The sequence below is a fragment of the Quercus lobata genome, chromosome 8, assembly GCF_001633185.2.
Source record: "Quercus lobata isolate SW786 chromosome 8, ValleyOak3.0 Primary Assembly, whole genome shotgun sequence".
Lineage (NCBI taxonomy): Eukaryota > Viridiplantae > Streptophyta > Magnoliopsida > Fagales > Fagaceae > Quercus > Quercus lobata.
The window spans coordinates 53,267,395-53,291,321 of NC_044911.1; the positions used below are offsets into that span (position 1 = coordinate 53,267,395).

At 35.2% G+C, this 23,927-nt stretch overlaps 1 protein-coding gene across 4 annotated transcripts; it reads right to left on the bottom strand.

Annotated features, from left to right (window-relative positions):
• Positions 1-1,082: 1,082 nt before the first annotated feature.
• On the bottom strand, positions 1,083-17,114 carry LOC115955942 (pullulanase 1, chloroplastic). Of its 4 annotated transcripts, none has more exons than XM_031074358.1 (28): positions 16,726-17,114; positions 14,623-14,758; positions 14,445-14,497; positions 14,194-14,302; positions 13,533-13,669; positions 13,234-13,433; positions 12,904-13,053; positions 12,413-12,473; positions 11,098-11,218; positions 10,692-10,782; positions 10,510-10,603; positions 10,278-10,373; positions 9,542-9,682; positions 9,210-9,260; positions 8,728-8,798; positions 8,474-8,566; positions 7,985-8,075; positions 7,486-7,557; positions 7,175-7,231; positions 6,420-6,488; positions 5,295-5,351; positions 5,143-5,217; positions 2,933-3,021; positions 2,582-2,659; positions 2,106-2,244; positions 1,904-2,013; positions 1,723-1,822; positions 1,083-1,564 (listed from the first exon to the last, which is right to left on the bottom strand). In XM_031074358.1, exons 1-28 carry the CDS (start codon positions 16,966-16,968, stop codon positions 1,460-1,462), a joined length of 2,889 nt encoding a protein of 962 aa, XP_030930218.1. In that variant the 5' UTR covers positions 16,969-17,114; the 3' UTR covers positions 1,083-1,459. The 4 variants fall into 4 exon arrangements, with proteins under 4 accessions (XP_030930218.1, XP_030930217.1, XP_030930219.1 ...); XM_031074357.1 differs by having other exon boundaries at positions 14,623-14,764; XM_031074359.1 differs by having other exon boundaries at positions 14,445-14,499; positions 14,626-14,758; positions 16,726-16,804.
• Positions 17,115-23,927: the final 6,813 nt, after the last annotated feature.

Consider the following 23,927-nt stretch of genomic DNA (forward strand, 5'->3'; position numbering starts at 1 on the left):
TTTATAATTGAGAACGAATTTGTTGATTTAATGAATTTGAGTTTGATTTAAAGGTGGCTTGGTGTTTTTGAATCTCTTTGGAAAGAATTGTGGACCTTTAAATGCGAAGTCTCATACATTGGAGAGTTTTACTTATTTGGTAGACTATTTGGGTTACCCTTCACGGTTTTAAAACACGTCATACCATTTTAAATACAAGCCCACATGTATGGTCTTTCCCCTTTCCTTCCCCAAGCAATGTGGGACACCAAGATCATGTTACCTTTTGCACCTGTGTCACACAAAAAATTGATGCTCAAAACTTCACATACTTTGCGAAGTAAATTATCAAGCTGACCTATCTAACCTGACTACCAAGAAAAAAAAGTTGAAACTTTGTGAATAACATTGTGCAAACAATATACACACACACACCAACATTGTGCTTTGGTTTAATCACCTGATAAAATTCACTAACTTTAAATAAAAAACCTGAGATCGAATCCCATTTACACCAAATTAAAACTCATTAATGTTTTAACCTAACAATAAAGTGGAATCATTAAAGAGTGATTATTATAAGTAGAGAAAGCAATCCCTATTTATCTATTTTACAAGTGCATAAAATCGTTGACTAAAGACTATAATTTTACCATTTTATCGAAATATAGATGTTGTTTAACGTGTAATAACTTACATTCATATAAAGGAAGATTTTGTACCTCTATGTTACCAACGAAGATCATAGCCATGTATCTTTAAATGTTTCAATTTTCACCATTTCTTCGTGAATACAAATAAAATTCTGAGAATAAAATACTCAGAAATAAAAAATTGTAATTATAATCATAACCATACCTTAGAAGTACCATAGAAAACCCACCAATAAATACTTATGGAGAGGTTTGTTAGACTTCCCTCTTCTTTTTGCTTTTTAAATTCATTCTATTCATCATATGCCCCATTGGAAGTTTGGGTTACATAATGAGTAATAGCCCATCCCAAACAACCCGCTCTATTGGCCTCTTCTAATTCTTACGTGGATGCCTATGAATTTGGGTCTAACTATGTTATATTAACCATTCATATGCTATAAGGCAATATGAAAGGTTGAAGTCTTAGTCTTTATTCATTCATCTCCAGTTTCAAGGTCATCTACATTGCTTATCTACAATTCGATCTTCAAAATATTTTGGCTAAATATTACACAAACATTTCATGAATGCAACCAAAAAATAAAAGCCCTGGAAGCTTCACTCCTTTGAGAACAGGCTTTAAAAAGAGTGCAATTTTTTTTTTTTTTTTTTTATTATCACACGTTTGGCGCTGTTGAAGTCATAACTAACTCCTGATAGATGAGAACTGTACCTTTAGCTGGGAAGTCACCAGATTACTAGCTAATGATGGCTCCCAACCACTTTTAAAGTGAAATGAACGGTGAAATACCACAATTGATATCACAGACACTCAAATCTCAAATCTATCGGGGCTCAACAAACACAGATGTTGTCCTTGGGGGCACAGTGAAGCACCCAGAGGATCCTTCATATGTTGAGCTCTTAACTAGTTCATCTGTTGACATCACCTGCATGAAGTTCAATATAGGATACCCAAGAAGGTATGCCAACAAATATTAGAAGCTCTGGATGAACCAAATCATGAAAGGTGCATTTGGAAACTTCAAGGAACTTGAAGCATTTAACAGACCTAACCTTACAATTATATATCGAAATATCAGATTACCTGAATAGGATGCAATTTAAGAGTTCTTGCCCGTAATGCAGGGCAAGCAAATGAGACTTCAGTTGGACTTGCATTGACAATAACCACAATGTATGAATAGCTGTGAAGAACAAAGGATATCAGCTCTTTCATTAATTATATCATGCACAAGAAAAGAAAGTTAAAATTTATTTTTACGCACATGGGATCCAGTTGAGAGAACCCTGGGACACCTTCATAACCATCTTCAATGCTCATCACTATTGTACCAGGGATCCATGACGGTCCAGTATTGTGGAAGCGTACCCTTTCCTGAGAAGATATAACATGTTACAGTTTTAGAACTTGGGAGTTACATAGGTTTGTGAAAACGTATACTTTTCTGAAAAGACATGACATATCACCTGGATAGCATTTGCTGTCTTCAAACGGAAGAGCGGTGAAGAGTACCTTATACGCAACAGGTTTAAAAAATTATCCACAGCAGCAAGAATGTGAATTTTCTGAGGCTTGAAGGATGGATCTGCCAATCTTGGTTTAATTCTGTAACGGAAAAATAGATCCAAGATTATCGGTAAAAAATATGAAATATTATACCGGATGTTATAAAGGCAGAACAATAGCCAATACATAATAATAATGTTTGCTTCAAAAAATAGTCAGCAACTCATCACAGGAAGCTACTCATATTGTGAACCTCAAGGGATACAACAATCCTCATGCCTCATAAAGTGGAGGTCATTAGTTCGAATCTCCTATTTTCCCTCCCCTTGGGGCCAAAACTTATAGGGAAAAAAATCAGACAAACTACTTCAATTGTGGCCTCAGACTAAAACATGCAAAATTATCAAGTAATAATTGGAGATAAGCGACTGCTTACAGTGGCCAGTTCTTTTCATTTTTCTCTTTTGGAGGAAGGCCAACACCCCAATTGTTAGAATTGTAAGTAAAGTCAAGCCTGAACAGTATGAAAAGCAAAAATCAAATATGAGATAAAACTGAAACATGTTACCTTTTGCACTGAATCCACAACCAGTGCCAAGAAGAAAGAATGTGAATGTCTACTTATGCTCACAGAAAGATCCCAATTTATAACTCTATTGTTATATTAACATGAAGAATATCAGATGCTCCTTTTAGAAGTCAAAGTCAAAAGTGATAATGGTTGTCCAATATGTTTGATGAAAATTATTATTAGGAAAGTAACTTGAGCACAACAAAAATGGTGGACCTGTTGAACCAATCCCCAGAGTTGTATGAATCACGATCAAGAGATTTTGAGCGAAGCATCTCATCACCAGAGTGGAAAAATGGTATTCCCTAAGAAAAAATGATTAATGGGGGTTATAAGTATTTCAGAAATAATGAATTATCTAAAGGATCAAACTCATATTCTTTTTTTTTCTTTTTTTTTTGATAGATAATAGAAGTTTATTCTTATCAAAAAAAGAAAAGAAAAGAAGTTTATTAATGAAGAAAAAAGAAACAATGTGTTCACGATGGTGAATCACTGCACTTGTAACAAATCAAAGAGAAGAACTAATAGAAAATAAAAAATGGAAATACACTGCTTGAACCCCCAAGTACGAGACCATCCAAACAAAGTTCTAGCTAGCATAGACCTCAAGAGATCTACAAGTCTCTCAATATCTTCACAAATATGGGTGTTGCGTTCCCACCAAATTAACCACATAAGGCAGGCTGGTACCATATTCCAAACATTTGAAGAACTTTTCCCCAAAACAATCCTCCATGCAAAGAAAAGAGAAACAATTGTATCCGGCATCACCCATTGAACCCTAAACATCAAAAAAACTTCACTTCATAAAACATGAGCAAACTTACAATGAAGCAAAAGATGATCTACAGTTTCCCCATTACAATGGCATAAGCAACACTAATCAACAAGGGACTGATCCCTTAAAACAAGGTTATCGATGGTGAGAATGCTACCCCTAGCAGCTGTCCATAAGAAGAAAGACATCCTTGCACAGAAGGTATAGACATGACAGCATCTTGGAAGCAAGTGACAATTGAAGGCAAACAATTTCACTGAGTATCTTGTCCAGGATGCTAAGGTTAGAGCTGGAAAAATCCCCAGGACCCAGTTCTAAACTAATAAAATTAACCAATTTATACCCTGACAATCAACTAACTATACATGGCTCCTAGCTCTGACACAAGGGCACCACAAAAACAGATGCCTTGTTATACTAGTGTGTTCATGTTTGGGGGCATTCAAAAGGCTCTGATTGGTGGACCACTAGGACAAGACCACATAGGAGGACTCAAGGGAAAATGTGCATATTAAGGGCACTCCCATTCTCTCTATCCTCTACTTTCCCTCACCTCCTTCCCTGACTGTACTCTGCTTTGATCCTTTCTAGCATGAACTACTCCAAAGAATCCAGAGCAGAAATAATCCAGGACAACATTCTCATGAATAGGTTGAATTCGACTTAGTCTTATGCACTCAATGACCCTACATCTAAAGACCATGATCATTTTCAACTAATTTATTTTTTAAAATAAATTTTGTGGTAAATGGTAATGTTATTTAATTTAGTGTTATTGTCCAATAAACTAAGTTAATTGGGGTGGCTAATCAGTTTGACATGACCCCTAACAAATTCAATAAATCAAGGTTAATCCATTGAAGTTGTTAATCAAATTATAAACAGGTCATGCTTAAGCAAGATAGTTCCTGAACCAATCTATTTAATGAATTGTCCCTTCATTCACTCAACATCATGAGAACCTGTACCACTTCTGAACACATAATGGATATAAATGCATTAAGAGAAGATCAGAATTTGCAAAAGATGGTGCACAATCAATCAACTCGTTGTCCATAAAACTCATGTTTTCCAAAATAACCTACTTATGCTCTCATTGAAATTAGCTTATTACTTAACACAAATATTTTTGTCAAAATGAGAAAAGACGCTTTATTTGGTTGGGAGAATTGAGAAGTAGGAGGATAGAAAATATTTGTGTTTTCCATCATGTGTGTTTAGTAGAGAGGATGGAAATGTGAAAGGATAGAGAGTTAATTACAATTATGCCTTATTATAAAAAGTAGAAATATGGAAAAGTGGGGAGTAATTTTGACATTTTGCCTCCCTCAAGTTTTCTCCCATGTTTTCTCTCTATTTTTGAGAGAAAATTCCCCAACCCCTATCTTCCTTCCACCTTTTTTTATCCTCTTACCAAACAAAAGAAAGTGGCATTCTCTCCTCTTTTCGCTCCCCTATTTTCCATCCTCCCTAAAACACCTCCAACCAAACACATTGTAAAATTTATTAGTTAATTCATAAGTCTCAATAAGCTATGAATTACATTAACTTTAAATGCTATGATGAATGCAATTGTATAAAGCAAACAGCAAGAAAGTAAATTACAAGATTTTATCACTATTTAACATTTTGGAACGGTTGGAACCTGTGATAGCGCTATTACACTTGTTGCCAAATGATTTATCCTGCATCTCTTGTCTACAGAGATTTCCGTTGGAGTCTAAAAGTAAAGGACCAAGTTAGATCAGAATTAAACATAATAATATAAAAGCAATTGCAAGAAAATGTTGAGCATACCTTCAAACTCACTATGTCAAACAGGGTCTCATTGTCATGAGCAGAAACATAATTAACCTTGAAAATAGAACAGTTAAAGTGTCAATCAACCCAATGGTTTAGGACTAAGAATGAAACCTTGCAATCTCTTGCAGAAGCATCAGTTATGTAATCAATAATTGACTGCTTTATGGTCATTTCTATCAAAATCTTAATGTATCTGAGATCTTAGCTCGATATTTTTAACACAACACCACTCCATCTAACAAAATATTTTTAAGAGTAAGAAAAACCTTTGGTGTTTTTCTCATAACCCATGGTATGTAAGATCAACAATACTTTAGAAAGAGAGATGTAAGATCAACAATATTTTAGAAAGTCTGACAGAAAAAATTTGACACCAACAAAATGTGTATGCTTTTAAGCACCACTGCAGCAAGCGGATGGTGGTAACTGCACTTGTTCTCCTCACTCAATGGTCGGGCTTGAATCCCAGTCCACTAGAGTTATGGTGGGAGGTATCTAGATCTATGGGGTCAGGCAAGTATACCCTTCTTAGGGATGCCTTTTTGAGGCCATGGGAAGGGGTGCCACCAACCGCTCCTACCCATTGTTACTTGGCCAAAAAGAAGTGTATGCTTCATAAGCATGTACTCCCACATTATACCCAAGATCAATTTGAAGACATGGAGTGCACATCAACACAATTGCAAGCATTCGTCATTAGTTCTCTTTATGAGTGGTCTTTTGTGTTGGGTCTCACAGATAGTAACTCTATTCATTCTTTCATAGATTCAATCCATATGTAGATAGTTCTCCATTTGTAATTCTTTAGGTTACTTTGTGCCTATTTTCACGAGGTAGTCTCATTTCAATAAAATTATTTTTACCTATAAAATAAATAAATAAAAACTAATAAACTACAAATTGTCCAAAAGGCTAGGAAATTGTGAATTTAAGCATTTAATCATCATTCTAAAACTCTCCCTTACGTTTGGGCTGAGCCCTCCACCCCCGCTCTCCTTTAATAAGATGGGGCCCAAAACATAAGATTTTTAACTTTTTAAATGAAAGGTAGAGTAGAAAAAGGGTATTGATTACCATTTAAACAATAACAAAATATGCATACAAAATAAGGATTCTTACCGTTTCTGTGGGAGATAAAGCATATGCAACAGGGGCCCCGCCATAAGTTAATACCTCTGATCCTTTTACCTGAGCAGATAACTATCGTTAAATGTCAAAGTAATGTATACCCTAGTTATAACATGATTGTACTAGGATCAATTTTATTAAAAGAGCAAGTTTATACTATCAGGTTTGTGTGTGTATCGCAAGGCAGGAAATGTAACTGATAAGTCAGGATAAGCCTTTCAAATGTGCGTGTGAGCATGTGTGTGCGTGTTGTTTCATAATAAGTCAGAATAAGCCTTTACAATATGTGTGTGTGTGTTGTCTGTGCACATTTATATGCTAAGAAGACCAGGTGAAGTTGCGATAAGAAAGTTGATTGTTCTTTTCCCAAAATATCACAAAGGTTGTAGGGGCCCATGTTTTGCATAGTTGATCATGCATTTAGTTCTCCACCATTCAAAACAATGTGAATTTGTGATAACATTCACACATATGACATGTCTTTGTATATACATAAACATTAATCCCCAAAAAGCAAAGGATTGCTGTATCATTTAGTTGCAAATAGCAACTGATCTTCAACAACCTCAGGCAACTCACTCAAATCATAAGACTCATTTTCTGCAAGTAAACTTTCTAAGCAGATAAACACATATCACAATATATACAGCAATGAAAAACAGTATTTTCCCAATTTATGTGGTAAGTAAACAAAAGCTGCTCTAAAGCAGAAATTTAGATGAAAACTGCATCAAACCATCACATACCTCTTTTCCTTCAAAATTAGTTAGCACAAAATCCCTCAAGTTTGCAGCCATGCCAACCTAAATAATGTGAACATACTTTAGTTTATAGTTAATCCAAGAAATATATATATATATATATATATATAAAACTTAGGGTGACTTGAATAATGCTTGCAAAGATAAGTAAATGTGCACCACTACTTACATGATTCCATGATTAATGAACATGGACTAAGAAAACTAGACAAGCCATGATGCTAGACCTGAAATTTTACTTCAAAAATCATCCAATTCAACACTATCAAATACAATGATTTTGTCAAGCAACTTACCTGGATGTGATCCTTTGCCACAGCAAGCATGCATCCTGCATTAGCTTCTGTACCATGATCATGACCATTTGGCTGCAGAAGAACAACTAATTAACTATTCAAACTAGTTGAAAATAACCAATTATTATAAAGAAATTGTGCAAGGAAATTTTTTTCCTCTAGCAATAGTCAACTTCTAGTAACAGAAATCACTATTTCACTGACCACAAATAGAATCGTTAGTCATAGGCCAAGAAAATGCGGGCAAGAAGCAGACCATCACTGCATTATGTTCACTGATAATTGCATAATAAACATATTTCTTCAGCTCATTCAATAAATCTTCTCAATTCATACTATGTAGAATGTAGTAGTCATTTGAAAATTTAGTTCAAAAGGCTATCACAATTTCTCTACTGATGCAAATTTTTCTCTAACGGAGGAACAATATTACAAAAAAAAATTCATCCATAAAGGAAATCAAACATAAAACCTTTGCAAAGAAGAAATTATTGAATACCTGCAAAAATAGACCAGTAACAAATCCTTGCTGAAGAGGATGGCCAAATGGAGATCCACCAAGCATTGCATCCCGAATTCGATCATTAAAGCTGAATAAATTCCAAAAATTTTTTTTTTTTTTTTTTTTGAGAGGAGAATAAATTCCAAAATAACTCATATAAACTAAATGCTTCATGCAGAATGAATAAAGAGTGCTAGCCAGTGATCAAAGAGTACGTAGTTTCCATTATATTGAAATTTGAATGGAAGCCATTGCAGCCAGACTTCAGGTCCAAAGCAAAATGCATCTAAATTTTCAGTGTCGAGATTGCCAATTATTACAAATCAAACTTGAAAAACAGACGTTGATAGTATCCTTTGAGTGGTCAACAAGTCGAGCATGTAAAGTTGAGTACAATAGTATACCCATTTTATAGTTAAATCCTGCATCAGATTTGCTTTGACACAGTATGGAAAGAATGATATGAAATGAAAAAAAAAATCTTACCTCCCAATTTGAGTTCCACTAAGATTGAACTGAGAAGCATTTACCCCACGTCCATTTTTGGCAACTTCACCAAAGTCCCATCCTTCACCATATCTGAGAAAAGGAACAGTACATAGCAAAAATGAAAAAACACACCATGGGTACAAGTATTAAAGAGAAAAAAAATGGTTCACAATGAAAAGCCAAGCACCAACTCCAGTGCAGTAATGATGAAACCTAAAAGAAGATAAATCAGTTTATGATTTTAAACGTACATATAGATACTTGAACCATCAATCCCATCACTTTCCTTTGTTAGGCTGTGGAGAGCATCCTTGGCTTTCACCTATACATGGGTCATAATATTATCTTGTAGTTGCATGGCTCTTGTACAGTAGCTCATTGCACCACCCTAAATTGGTTGAGAATCCCAAAACATGTTAACTATAATCTTTTATCTTACTAGCATTTCAGAGGATCCATCGTATAAAAGAACATATTGAATACACTTTCAACTACCAAGACATCTACATAGCAAACTTATATCCATGGATGGATGGATTGATGCAGTTGCATCATCTTGAACCAAGCAACTTCATGAAGCCCTTAAATGTGACATAAGTAACTAGAACATAGGTGGCTAGTATTTCAATTCACAGGATTTTTTATGGTTCTCACAAGTCACCAGAGAGAAATGAACATAGATCTCTCTATAGTTTTGTGCAGTAACAGAACCAGAAGTCAGAGAGGCACGTACCATTGTACTTTTCATTATATGACCCATGAGGTCAAACCGAAACCCATCAACCTGAAAAATCATGACTCATTATCAACTATTTACATATTTCTGGGTTAAAATCTTAAAGCGTAACTGAAAAAAAAAAAAAAAAAAACAAAAAACAAACAAACAAAAAAAACAAAAAACAAAAAACAACCAAAACAAAAAAAGAGTTGAAATGATAAACCTGCCTTAAGCCAACAATACACCAATGTACTATAGAAAGAAAAGGCATAAGCTTTCTAACTATATCAGAGTAACAGAGCCAAAATTGAGGTACTTAAGAAGACACCATAACACTATGCAATCACCTTATAATGAACTGCCCAGTGAAGAAGATCATCAAGAATCAGACGCTCAACCATAACATGCTCACTGGCAGTGTTATTCACGCATGTACTATTCTCAATAAGACCATCAGTGTTCTTTCTCAGATAGTAACCTGGAACAATCTAGAGAGAAACCTTATGTCACAACAAAGAGCAGACAAACCTTCCAGGAAAATTAATTACATTATACAGGATATCACTTATATACACAATGGAATGTTACAATCATGACTTAAAACATGTATCCAAAAACCATAAGTGGACATAAAATATTAAGGGAAATTTTCATTTTAAACTCTATAGTTAGGGATGTAACAAATTAAACCCTGTAGTTTCAAAAGTAAAAACTTAAACCATAAAGTTTTAAAAAGTAATAAATTAAACCCTATTGTTTCAAAAGTCACAAATCAAACCCTGAGTTTTCAAAAGGTAAACATTAAACCTCAACCCATTTAAGTGAAACAACATTATGTTTGGGGTTTAATATAGGCTGGGGGTTTTAGTTTGTTACTTTTTGAAAACCCAATGATTAATTTGTTACTTTTCAAAACTTCAGGGTTAAAGTTGTTACTTTTGAAACTACAAGGTTTAATTTGTTACTTTGTAAAACTTCAAGGTTTAAGTTGTCACTTTTTGAAACAACAGGATTTAATTTGTTATACCCTAAATGATAGGGTTTAAAATGTAATTTTCCCAAATATTAACAACAGATCATCACCTTATCAAGGACGGAATTTTCATCAAAGGGCCCACTTCCATGCACATGATTGTAGACAACATCCAATACAACGCGAAGGCCAATACGGTTAAGTGCCTATAATGAATGTAGATCATGATGAGGAACAAAGCAACAAAAAACTACTTAAGCTGATTGCAGACATATGTAAAACCCAAATATCTATTCTGCACAACACAAAGATCAAAATGAAAAGAATACAAACAATCCGCACCTGAATCATCTTTCTAAACTCAATTATACGGTATGGACCATTTGGGTTACTTGCATAACTTCCTTTAGGAACCCCCCAGAGCACAGGATTGTACCTACGTAAGACAGAGCAGACAACCCAATCAAGCAAACACAATATAAAGAAACTTGATAATGGCATCCAATTCAGCCCCAGAAGCTTACCCCCAGTTATACCCATCATTGTCTTGGATTGCCGTAATTAGATCTTGTTGCTGAACTGAATCAGGTGGTAATTTTTCCAGCATATTGGTATCTGCAAAACCCCTAATGGTATCGAGATGAATGATTCCACTAGATAAACAATTATAAAAAATTGAGCCCAATCAAAATGTTCAGTTATCAACATGTCCAGAATGGACAATTAACTCTTTATATGGTGCCAAAGATTGACTTGGCCAAAACTGAACTATTATACCAATTAAAGCTGTGACAATTAACATTTTCAAAAACTACATCATTAGGTCAAAGCATTTGCTCATCACCATAATAAAGTTTTTTTTTTTTGGTGGGGGGGGGGAGGAGAGAATGGAGAAATGTTTAAGAATCAGCAGATGAAAAACAATCTTACCCACACACTTCCAGTTCTCCTTCTCATCATCAACACCAGCAAATTGGAAGGTTGGCAATAGATGGACATGAGTGAGACCAGCATTTGATAATTTTTTTAGATGGAGCACACCTGATGAATCCTTCAAGCAATATGCTTACTATTAGATAACAAATTGTTATAGCAGTCTTTCCACATGACTGTTTAAAAGCAACATAACTAAATGAGTATGCTTATGTATAATCAATATTTTCTCAAACTTATTGTTACTCTTCTTCAGCTTCTTAGGCTTAAATCAATACAGCAATTCAGCTTCTTAGACTTAAATCAATACAACAGCAACAACAACAACCAAGTCTCGGCCCAAAAATTTTGGGGTTGGCTTTAGATATTGAATAGATTAGTGAGAGTCGACCACATGTATTCTTTTCCACCATTCTATTTTATCTTAAGTCATACTTTTTGTTACCTCCTTAATTGTCATATCTTTTTTCACTTCTTCTATTAATGTTGTCTTTTTTTAGGCCTACCATCTGTCTCTACCTCCTTTCGTTCCCTCAACATAAATCAACTCACTTTTTCTCACTAGTGCAATCACTCTCCTCTACACATGCCCAAATTGTCTCAAGCAACTCTAACTCATCTTTTCATAAGTATGGGTCACCCCTATTATTAGCAAATTTCCTCATTTCTAATCCTATCTACTACACTCATTTTATGAACATTTTGCTTCTTAACAACCCAAAATTCAGTACTATAGAGCATGGCTAGTCTTATAACAGTCTTAGAAAACTTTTCCTTTAACATAATAGGTATTCGACGATCACACAATACCCTTGATGCACTTCTCCACTTGATCCACCCTACTCTTATCTTATGGTTCACATCCTCTTCAATCTCTCCATCTTTATGAATTATTAATATAAGATATCGAAATCTCAAATCAATATATTTTGATAAATAACATAGTGAAAACCTTATTGGTAAAGACCATGGCCATTGTGCCAAAAGCATAAAGTTTTTCAAATATCAGCAATTTTACAAATATTCTCCCTGGAAGAGAACCACCTCAAAGATTGTTTCTGGCACCATAACTATGGAATTTTCCAAAACCTTTTTTATTATATCAACCAAGAAGACCAGCCAGGAAGGGAAAGAGAGACAGAGAGAGAGACTATCGAGGAAAGCAAAAACAATGATAACAAAGCAATCTCAGGTCTGAAAATCTATGTTTAAGTGCAGAGACAATATCTGTTATGGCATAGAAAGGTGGAAAAATATTTTTATTCTTCTAAGAACAACTTTGTCAGTAATCAGGATTGAAAGAACATAAAACCTGCAAAGTGAAGGCCAGATAACCACCACGAAATTCAGGATGCACAGTGTAGTCATTGGCACTGCAATAGCAACACTGAATATTAGAGGAACACAAACCTAAAGAACTCAGCAAAAAGAAAACAAATGGTGAAATCAAGCAAGCAGTAACAACACCTATCAATTGAAACCTACCTCTAGCAGGTAAGCCAGACTTAAAATTCTTAGTTATTATTTGTATAAAGGTAGCATGAAATATGTCTCTAACTAAGGTGCAACATCAAAAGAAATGCAAGGGCAAAAGCCGCAAAACTAAAGACCAGTCAATTATGTTGTAGTTAGAACACAATATAAATGTAGAAAAAGCAGGCTCCACTAGTGAGTTTGAACATAAAAACCCTTGGAGGCCAAACTTCTCATTTAAGAGTTCCATGAACTATTGAAACAAGAATGAGGAAGTCTATTATCTGCTGATCTCCATAAAGTAATAAGCACAATAGATTGAGTTTGCACCTGAAATCCCTTATATGCAATTCATATATACTTATGTCAGAGAAAGAGAGTATATCAGGTTTCTCATTTGCCAAATTATCCCACTCTTCAGGTTTCAATGTATCAGAATCAAGGTTGACCAAAAATGTCCGCCTGCCATCTGATGAGAACCTGCTTCAACAAGAAAACAATTAATAAAAACATCACGGGATGTGCCCATGTGTATGCCTGTAAATACAATACACCATATGTAAACATGTATTGGCAGATGGTAGTCCAGTTTAACTTTAGAATGTAGAGACACCTTAGCCATATTCAGTAATTGTTGGCTAATTGAGACAACCAGCATACCCTCTAGCATATGGATCATTTACATGACATTTATCAATTCGCAGGGTGCTAGGATGATACACAGATACTTCATAGACATAATAGCAGCCTTCCCATCTTTTTGGTCCTTTGGTACTCCAAACGCCATTAACCTCCTCAAGCTGGACAATTTCCAGAGGATTCCCACCTACTGGATCCCTATAAATGCAAGCAAATACTGCCTGTATTGACAAATTAATAATCAAGAAAAAGTAAATGATTTTGAGAATAACAAAAATAAAACTAAAGAAGGCAGAATTCTTTTAGAAAATATGATATACTTGAGCAGTAGGAGCCCAGAGGTGAAGTGACACAGATTCTTCTGAGTAAAGTGCACCAAGGGGACCATTGTATGAGAATAACTCGTCAAGCACACCAGGTAATTGCAAACCAGTAACATTTATGCATTTCCCAACAGCTGTAAGAAAGAGACACAAAGGATATGATTCAATAGACAACAGTAAAATACAAGTGACCACAATAGAAGCCTTATTTTGATTCACAGCAAAAGAGAGTTTGTGCCAATGAGCCAGGGCCCAAATAGCACTTCCTCCTCTTGCAAGCACAAGATGGAGTATGAAATTATGGGTTCAAGACCCACTGGGTGTATGTGATACTTATCAAAAAAGAAGATCAAAAGAGATTTACATACACACACACACACACATATACAACTTCATTTAATGTTCATGCAACTACATAGCTGTTAACGAACCATGCAATAAATCAGATATCGTTTACATAATCATGTGATAAGTCATAGCTATAACATACTACATCAAGCTGTGAGATATTTCTTATTATATTACATGAGAGGCCTGTAAATTTGTTAACAGATTGATCCACAAAACGAGAACTAATATATAAATATAAACCTCAACAGGCATACTAAGGATTCTATTATATCACATGTTAAGAAGTAAAGTAAAACAAAATGCTTACAATTGAAAGTAGCAACTGCTAACTGGCATTTGAGGAGAGTTTTGGCATCCAAAGTAGAAGGCACTTTGTAAGCTCTGTAGTCTTGAATATGAGGAAATTTTCTAATCACCTAAAAAGATTATGTTTAGAAGAATAAGTTAGGGATTAGTAGTTCTTAAACTAGCACATGCAAGCAAACAACTACAACATCAGCGGTAACTATCAGAGCTAGGTCTAAATACTATAATTTGTTCTACAAATGACTATGTTACATTTTCTGGAAGCCCACAACTGTCTTCTTCAAGCTTAATTTGCATGTCCTTGCCTGTAGCACAGAAATCAGTCAAATTTGAATTGCAGTAATTTGCTCTCAGAAAAAATAAAAAAATAAAATTCTTTCACAAAATCAAACAACCATACTAAAGAGGTAATCATTAGTAAAGTTTATACCTTCAACTCCATCATCCACAATTGATAAAGCAGCAGTTTTACTAGCGAATAAGAAGCAGGAACCATCTCCAACATCCACATTCCAGGCAATAATCGATTTACTAACCCAGTATGCTCTTGAAAACAACAAACTATCCTGCAGCTGAGATAAACATTTTTTACCACAATATCAATACAAGAAAAAGGCAGTCTATACAAAATTATACCCAATATTCCATATCAAGGAGACAAAACCATATACGTGTGTGGTTTTGGGAGGGGGTTAGGTTTAAGTTACACCTAATATGACTTGGTTAATATAACCCCACCAAATATCGTTGCATTAGCTAAGTATTTCGCTAAAACCCACATTGAGTTATATGTTTTTCCAAAATCTATTATGCTAATCAAATATCAAGATGATCAAGGATTAAGAGCCATCTCATCTATCAATTTCCAAATGCATGAATTGAGGATTTGATTGTAAATAACTTTTTATTGATATAAAATTTTACATAAATGATGAGCATGGAGTGAATGCATCATCCAAAGGTTACTTATCAAAAAATACATAATCCAAAGGTATGATTAACAAAATATAAATCTCATGTAAAATTATAAATGGTGTAACTTTAACCAATATATCCAATGCTAACCCAATGATTAAAAGGAAAATCAAAGGGAGGGGCCCACAACAATGACAAAACAACCCGAATAATCCACCCCTTTGCCAAGCAGAGTGTCTATATAGATCCTATTCATGGATTAACGAAAATGTGCAAAAGCTTTATTTGCCCTTATAAATGGGAAAGAAAAACAAGAGATACTTTTTCTCAAAATACAGACAAATGGAAGTTTAACTCCTAAAGAAGCACTTCATGGAGCCTGGATGCTTTTTCTTGAAACAGGGTTCTATGGTTGGTTCACAACCACTAGATGCCAAAGGTTCACTCATTGAGTCATCCATGTAAATTGATATGTTCTTCATTCATAACCAACCATCACCAATTTGCCAATAAGCTCTAGTTCCAATGACACTTCTCCCAAAAGAATGGGTGAAAGGTGAGGTCACAAATGCAAAACCCACTTGAGTGTGTGGGTAACTTAATAAATTATAAAATAAATAACCCATCACCAATCTACAACTTCAAATGTGAGCTCAACTCATATTTTGTCAACTATCAATAGATGAGAATTGAGAAGTAACTAATTGACATAATATATATTGCTAAGCATGTAACAACCAGAGATGGAGCTATATAATATATATATATATATATATATATATATATATTTGTGTGGCCTCTCCAAAACTGAAATCTAGGCCCCAACATGATTAACATGAGCCCAAAAAATCCCAAAAAAAAAATGGTCACCAAGTGTGGATGGTGGCTCCTCCCAAAAACAAATAGCAAAAATTCTCTTCTCCTAACAAATTTCTAAAATTTCATAAGAAGAAAAAATATATATATACTTATGCTTTTTGCCAATTACAAGAATTAGATCATTGGTTTAGTGGCATGCAGCGAAGTTGATTATTCTTAACTCAGTTCTAAATCCTCAAAAAGCATCCGAATGTCTTAAGACGACAGAACTTAGGTACAGCTTCTTACGTATTATACACTACATTTTCCAACTAAATTCATCCACGTGATTGCATTGATCAACCAATAAACAACATTGTTGAATTTAATTGGAGGATAACACTATCTGTGATTCATTAGTCAATTCAGCCACATAATTGGATCTAATAAGAGTGATTCTAGAACCACAAACTATTCCACAACTTTTTTGTTACAACTCTGACATGGCAGAGAGTGAGTGTTTCTATCGCTCCACATCAATGTACTATTTTTTCTTCACCACTCACACTCTATCGCATCACATCACATCACAGTAGTGGCAAAAAAGTTATGAAATAGTCCGTGCTACTAGATCTTTTCATCTAATAAGAACCATATTTACTGTACTAAAGAACTGTAACTAGGTTTTTTCCAATTTAAGAATTGATGATATTTGTAGCAGCTAAGTAATTCGATGGTTTTTTCATCACAAAACGAAGGAATCGTTTGGTCATTTTGGCTAAAAAGTGATTTTAAATTGATGGCAAAAACATGAACAAACCTGGGAAGTAGGAGTGGAGTTCTCAACAGACATGGAAGAGGAACAGCGAAGAGAGAGGTGAGTACTGTTTGGTTCGAGAAGGAGACGGCGTCGTATTGGAGAAGATGGACACGTGGACGTTGTAGAAGTGCGATGAGGAAGAAGGAAGTGACGGTTGGACTTGGACTTGGACTTGGAAGGGAAAGGAAAAGGAGGAGGAAAAGGTCGAGTTTGTGATGAGAGAAGAGAGAATGAAACAGACATTACTGTTATTACTGTTACTGTTAATTAGGATTTTGATTTCCTTGGGATTTTTAGATTTCTTGCAATTGCAGAGAAAGACAAAGAGTATTTTCTGTTCACTTTTCCTACTACACTCTTTTCTTTCTCTCGCTTTCTCGATCTTTCAATTTTCTCTCTCTTTTTCCTGTTTAGGATTTTTCTCTTTTTGTCTCTTCTAGTCGCTTTTGCGTGTTTTGTAGTACGACGGGTCGGTCTTTTCCAAGAACTAAACGACCCGTGGCTTTTTTTTTTCTTTTCTTAAAAACGTTATTGTCGTTTGTCTGGATTCCCAACTCCTCACTATAGAACGACTAGTCGTTTTCTAAGGTTTACAGCCCTGTTTGGTGCGAGCTGGGTTTGTATTCATTTTCTATTCTCATTTTCTGTCTCAGGTTCAAGGTTCACATTCATCAATATACAACGACCATAGTTTTAATTTTCTTAGATGTTCTTGGTTTTGGGTGTGGGGCGTTAGAATATCGCTTAAATTATTAAATTCATTATTCCTAAATAACTTTAGTTTTTAGAATTAGTAGTAATTAGTCACAGACTCACGTGATACGTGAGAATAAATAATTATTTTGTATTATAATATAATGTATAATTTTTTTCTTTAAAATTTTTTGAAGATAATTTGTTCTTCTTAAATATTAAATCATTTTTGTAAGGACACGATTCGTAACAACCCGTAACAGTGTTGGGTACGTACGTAAAAAGGCCCAAACAATATGATTTGTAGAGCATGGGTTTGAAAGGTTAGGCCTTAGTCACCAGACGGTGGGTTTTTTGTGGTGTTCAGACATGGCTTAAGTAGTATTCGCCCTGGGAGTCGCTCTCCTAGAGGCGGGCTGGGAGGCTCTAGTTTTCTAGCCCTTTTTCCCAGCCTCCTCTCTGGACTGCCTATTTTTCCTTTTATACTAACGTGTGTTCCTTATCCTCCGTCCACGTGTAGGATCGACATTCTAAGATTGATACTTGTCCCATCAACCCATACCCAGAGTGGTTGGGGGTGGTTGTAAAGGCTGGAGAGTATGGCTCTGTCAGGTGCAGAGTATTGAATGGCAGTAAGGGCAGCTTTCCCTGGTCGTTATACTTTCCAGCGCACCATTTTTTATGGACACAGATATTTTTAGATTTTTTCCCAAACTTTTTTCTATACCACTTTTGCCCTTCCTTCCTGTGAGATCTCGGACATGCCGAGGACTGAATCGTCCTCGGCTGTGTCCCAAAGCTATTTTGTACTTGTATTACCAATCTTGGGCTATTGCCCTTCTCGGTTCGGGCCTTTAAACCCCAATGAATAAATGGGCCAGGGCTGCAAATTATTGGGCCCCACAATAGCCCCTCAAAATCCTGCTGTCCGACCTCTTGGTTGGGAGATGAGGATTTTGGTAACGCCTAGCCTTTATTACGGCTCATTTAACTCTGTCTTTCATTAATGCTAGTACCTCTTCATCTACCCAGGAAACATACCAGACTACAAGATATTCCTATGAATTCATTCCCAATGCGTCCCCGCCGTTTGATTATCCGAAACGCGCCTTTAATGACTTACCTTTACGAGACCATTTAAATTCGACGGTTTGTTGACGATGTGGAGAAGTGGAACGGATACATTTTCGTTCACAGATTTTCTTAGAAATTTGGACGGATTAAATACCCTCCGCTCTACTCTTCATATAAGGAAGGCAAGAGGTTATTTCTCTTGTACAGAGACCCTTTTAATCCTTCTGAAATCTGAAACCTTTAGCTCCCTCTAGTTTTTACTTTATCCGCTAGTTGTATCTTAACTTGTGATACACTCGAGATAGGAGTAAGTAATGAAAGAACCATACCCCTCCCAGAAACACCACATTCTTACGAAGCTCAAAATGGCTCGGTCAGGGCAAGGATGGTGGAGACTCAAGATCCCTCTTACCCTCCTTTCAGCCAAAATCCGAAGTAGGGGTTCGTCACGTCAAACTTTCAGCGTAACTGAGCTGGGGTCACCCATTATCAGTACCAACCGCTCTCTCATGAGCATAACTAACATGGCACCAGCGTGTTAGGAGTCAGGACTGACGTAGGGATTAAGTGTCCCTGCTTCTTCCTCTCTTTGTTCACTGGTGCCTCCTTTTGCCTCTCTTTCTTCTTCTTTCCATCGCTAAATCTATCATGGCGTTTTTCCTTCTTCCTCTTCTTCTCCTCCTTCTTTCTCTTCTTCTCCTCCATCTTCTTCTGAAGAAGGTCCTCCTCTCAATATGGGCGCTACTAAGGCAGAGTTTGGAAGGACTTCGGAGACGAGTTTAAAAAGACCTCGGACCGTTTATTTGTTATATCATTGATGTTTTCCTTTTATTATTTTTGTAATCCACCTTCTGTATAGGCTTATTTAAGTCCTTATTTGTACGTTGTAATACCTCTTTATATTAATTAAAGTTGTTGTTGCTTTATTTCACATGTTTTACCTCTTTATTTCCGAAATGACAACGCGGTGAATAGACGTACAATCTTGTAAATTCTTTTTATTTTTACACTTTGACCGACGTCTAGGACCAAAATCCTAGTTAATAAAAAAATCTTGCTCTGTGTTTATAGAAACTATCTGACTTAATAATACTGAATCGAACAAGTGATACTTAGGGCTGAAACCACTATTAGGCAGAAAAAGAAAGGACATTATGATGAGCTTACTGAGTCGGCCTGGCACAGTACCGCCGACCTTAGAGCACAATACTTAAAGCTGAAATCCCTTATCAAGGAAAAAGACGCTATTATGAGCTTACGAGTGCTATTCGGCACAATATTACATACTTGAACTAATGACACTTAGGGTCAAAAACTTTTGCTAAGGAAAAGATAATATCACGAATTTAACAAAGTTGCTTGGCACAACACTGCCGACTTGTGAAAACAACACTTACCCCAAAATAGCCGAGATGACAGTTGAATGCTAGGTGCGGTGCAGGAGGTAATCATCAGAAGACATATAACCCAGAAATGAACAGCCCCTCCATGTTGCTGAGTAATAGGGCGTTTTACCATCTTCCTAACAACTTTAATAACTTTAACCTTTTGTGGTATTTGAGCCGAGAGTTATTCTCATCTAAGTGGTTGGTTTCCCTATAGGTTTGAGTCCGAGCGGGGTGATAACCCCTCGGTTATGGCATGAGACCTTGGTTTTGAGGGAATTAACTTCTCGGCCGAGCCCCTAGAACCATCTGTGCAGCTGACGCTACAAAGCATAGCCCCTAGTAAAGAAACATAACCCCTAGTGGAACTTTACGCTAGAATACAACAACCGGCCGCTAGAAATGACAAGGGAACTGTATCGACCTACCGCCTATGCCAACACACAAGCCTTTCCCACAGACGGCGCCAATTGTAAGGACACAATTTGTAACAACCCGTTACAGTGTTGGGTACGTACGTAAAAAGGCCCAAATAATATGATTTGTAGAGCGTGGGTTTGAAAGGCTAGGCCTTAGTCACCAAACGGTGAGTTTTTCGTGGTGTTCAAACATGGCTTAAGTAGTATTCGCCCTGGGAGTCGCTCTCCTGGAGGCGGGCTGGGAGGCTCTAGTTTTCTGGCCCTTTTTCCCAGCCTCCTCTCTGGACTGCCTATTTTTCCTTTTATACTAACGTGTGTTCGTTATCCTTCGTCCACGTGTAGAATCGGCATTCTAAGATTGATACTTGTCCCATCAGCCCATACCCAAAGTGGTTGGGGGTGGTTGTAAAGGCTGGAGAGTATGGCTCTGTCAGGTGCAGAGTATTGAATGGCAGTAAGGGCAGCTTTCCCTGGTCGTTATACTTTCCAGCGCACCATTTTCTATGGACACAGATATTTTTAGATTTTTTCCCAAACTTTTTTCTATACCACTTTTGCCCTTCCTTCCTGTGAGATCTCGGACATGCCGAGGACTGAATCGTCCTCGGCTGTGTCCCAAGGCTATTTTGTATTTGTATTACCAATCTTAAGCTATTGCCCTTCTTGGCTCGGGCCTTTAAACCCCAATGAATAAATGGGTCAGGGCCGCAAATTATTGGGCCCCACAATTTTTATTGGTCCAATTAGGTCTACTTCGATTTTATTCTAGTCAATTTCAATCCCTTGGGGACTATAGCCACGTTTACAAAAAATTGCAACTATAGCTAACCTAAGTGTGTAGCTGTGTTTTTTTGGATAGGCTTATAGCCATATTAAAAAAAAGTGGCTATAGGTTCATATGGAATTAAATTAAAAAAAAAAAAAAAAAAAAAAAAAAAAGACTACCTATAGCCACTTTTGTTAAACACGACTATAGGTGAGTCAGGAAAGTTTACCAACAAAATTATGAGGGTCAGAATTGTAGAAGAATTTTTGTTTTTATTTTCAAAACAGTATAAAAATAATTTCAAAAAATTGAACTTAAAACTAGTTTTCAGATAATAATTTTTATATTTTACGTGTTTGGCTTCCACTTTTAAGAACAGTTTTCAAAATACTAAAATCAAAAATAATTTTTTGTGAGACCATTTTTATTTTTGAGATTTAAAAAAAATATATTTACAAAAAGTAATGTATAGAATCTATAGATTACTTTTTTTTGTGGATAATGATAAGGGAATAAATCTTATAATTTTTTTTTTTTAATGATAAGTTTCAAATTTAAAGTGTGAAAATTTTATTTTGTGATAAAAATAAACTCTTAAATTTAAGAGATAAAAGAGTTTGAACAAACATGTAAGATCCATTATTTTTAATTTATTTACAACTATATCATTAAAAATATTAAAAATATTTTTTTATCTTGAAAACATGCTAAGTCGTTTTCAAAATCCTATTTTAAACAAGGATATAGTTTTTTTGAAAACCATACAATGAATTCAAATATAGAACCCACCATTTTAAGGAATACTATATTTAAATACTCAACCTAGGTCTCTCTCTCTCAAGTCTCAACTTCTCTCACTCTCGGCTGAGCGCCGATCCACGCCGCCGAGATAGCCCACTCTGAAGATAGCGCCGTTGTCCCTTGATCTTCCCGCCACCGAGCAGCTCCCTTCAAGTTCTCTCTGACTCTCCACGCCGCCGTCCCTTGCCCTTCCCCATTTCCAGAAGTTTGCTTCGATTAGAGAGCAGCAGATTGGTGGCATTGTTCGGGTACCTCTCATGTTTTTGGTAGTGGGTATTTGTTCCTCAAGTCGCTATTTTTCTCTATTTTCCGGCACACCCATTTCGATTCCTTGCTTATTTTCTATGTTACAACAAGTTTCCTGTATTGTACCCTGTTTGGTAGCTGAGAAAATTGAGGATAAATGGGGTGGAAGGAATGTTGTAACTGTGCAAACGCTGCTGTTTTGTTTTGATAATTGGAAAACATAGACAACTAGTGGTTTAAAAGACTTATTGGGTGGCAAAAATGCTTTTGTTTGTTTTTTTCTTTTTGGGGTTCTGTGTTCACAGACTAAGCAAAGATATTTGAGGAATAATTTAAACTGATGGTAGACAATTAGTTGTATAAAACACTAATGAGGTTGCATGGTTGCAAGGTTGCTATGAATTTGGGGGTTAAAAAAAAACCCGTTTATTAAAAGAGGTGGGTTCGGGTAACAGGGGTAGGTTCGAACCTGCCCCGTACTCGGCATGTTGTCATTTCTATCTCAAACTCGTAATATCTAAAATCTTAAGCATAATATTTATTATTGCTACGCTTTTCTTGAGTCACATTAATGTAGTATTTCAGTCAACTTTGGTACAACTAAATTTAAGCGAAAGTCTTTATAAACATAAAGGTTATGAATATATAAATGTAATCTTTAAGGCAGTTATTCATTTGTTTTAACGTTGTTACTTTTAAATGAATTGCATGAGGTTGATTATATATTTAAGAAAAATATATACATATATCTATGTATGTATAATTTTTATTATTAAAATTATTCATTCTTTTAAAAGAGACTATCATGATAATCAAAACTCATATCAAACTTATATTGAATATGTATAATTTATTCTCTACATTTTATTGTAGAGAGAGAGACTACTTGTAATGGGAACTAAAAAAAACAACACCAAAACGTATGAATCCAAAATAGAATTTTAAAAATCACAATGAGTTGCAAGAAAGAATAAAAAATCATGAGAAAGAGAATAACCACTTTTTCAAGAAAGAATGTGAATGAGAATAATAAGAAATTTATAGAAAATAATATAAGAAGAAAAAAAGTAAATATAAAAAATATAGTAATAAACATCAAATTATCCAAGTCATATTACGTAATAAAATAATATTATATTCTTATATATTATCTTTTATAATGCAATATGATAATTAACATCTATGAAATCAAAGAGAATTAAAAAGATAACAACTTAGAAACACAAAACTTAATCATATCAACCCAAAGTAGAGTTTCAAATAATACAAAAATTCATCAATCCAAAGTAGTGATGAAAAAAAAAAAGGAGATAGAGAGAGAGAGAGAGAGAAATAACCTTTTGTGTGTGGAAAATGAGAGAAAGAGAGAGAAGTAACATTTTGCATGTGAAAAAACTATGAATAGAATGGAAAAGAGAATTGTAAATTGATAGTAAGAAGAGGGAAATAAGAAAAAAAATAAAAATAAAAGAATAAAAGAAAAGTGATATTAAGATACATAGTTGTAGGAAGATGAAAAGGTAAAAGGGAGGGAAGTTAGAAAAGTATAATTAACAATAAGTTGGGAAATCAATAAGAAAAAAAATTAAAAATAAGCAAGAGAATGTTGAAAATGAGTGGATGATGTGGCTGTTGATGTGACTCAATAGGAGTGTAACGATAATAAATGTTACGCTTCACAGTGGTGACTCTAGGATATTTTTTTAGGGGGGTTAGTAAGAAGATGTATTTTGGGTTAAAAAAAAGTGAATCTTGCGGTCTATATGATTTCTTTATTACAAAATTTTTCATAATACATACTAGCAAGAGAATAAAAGA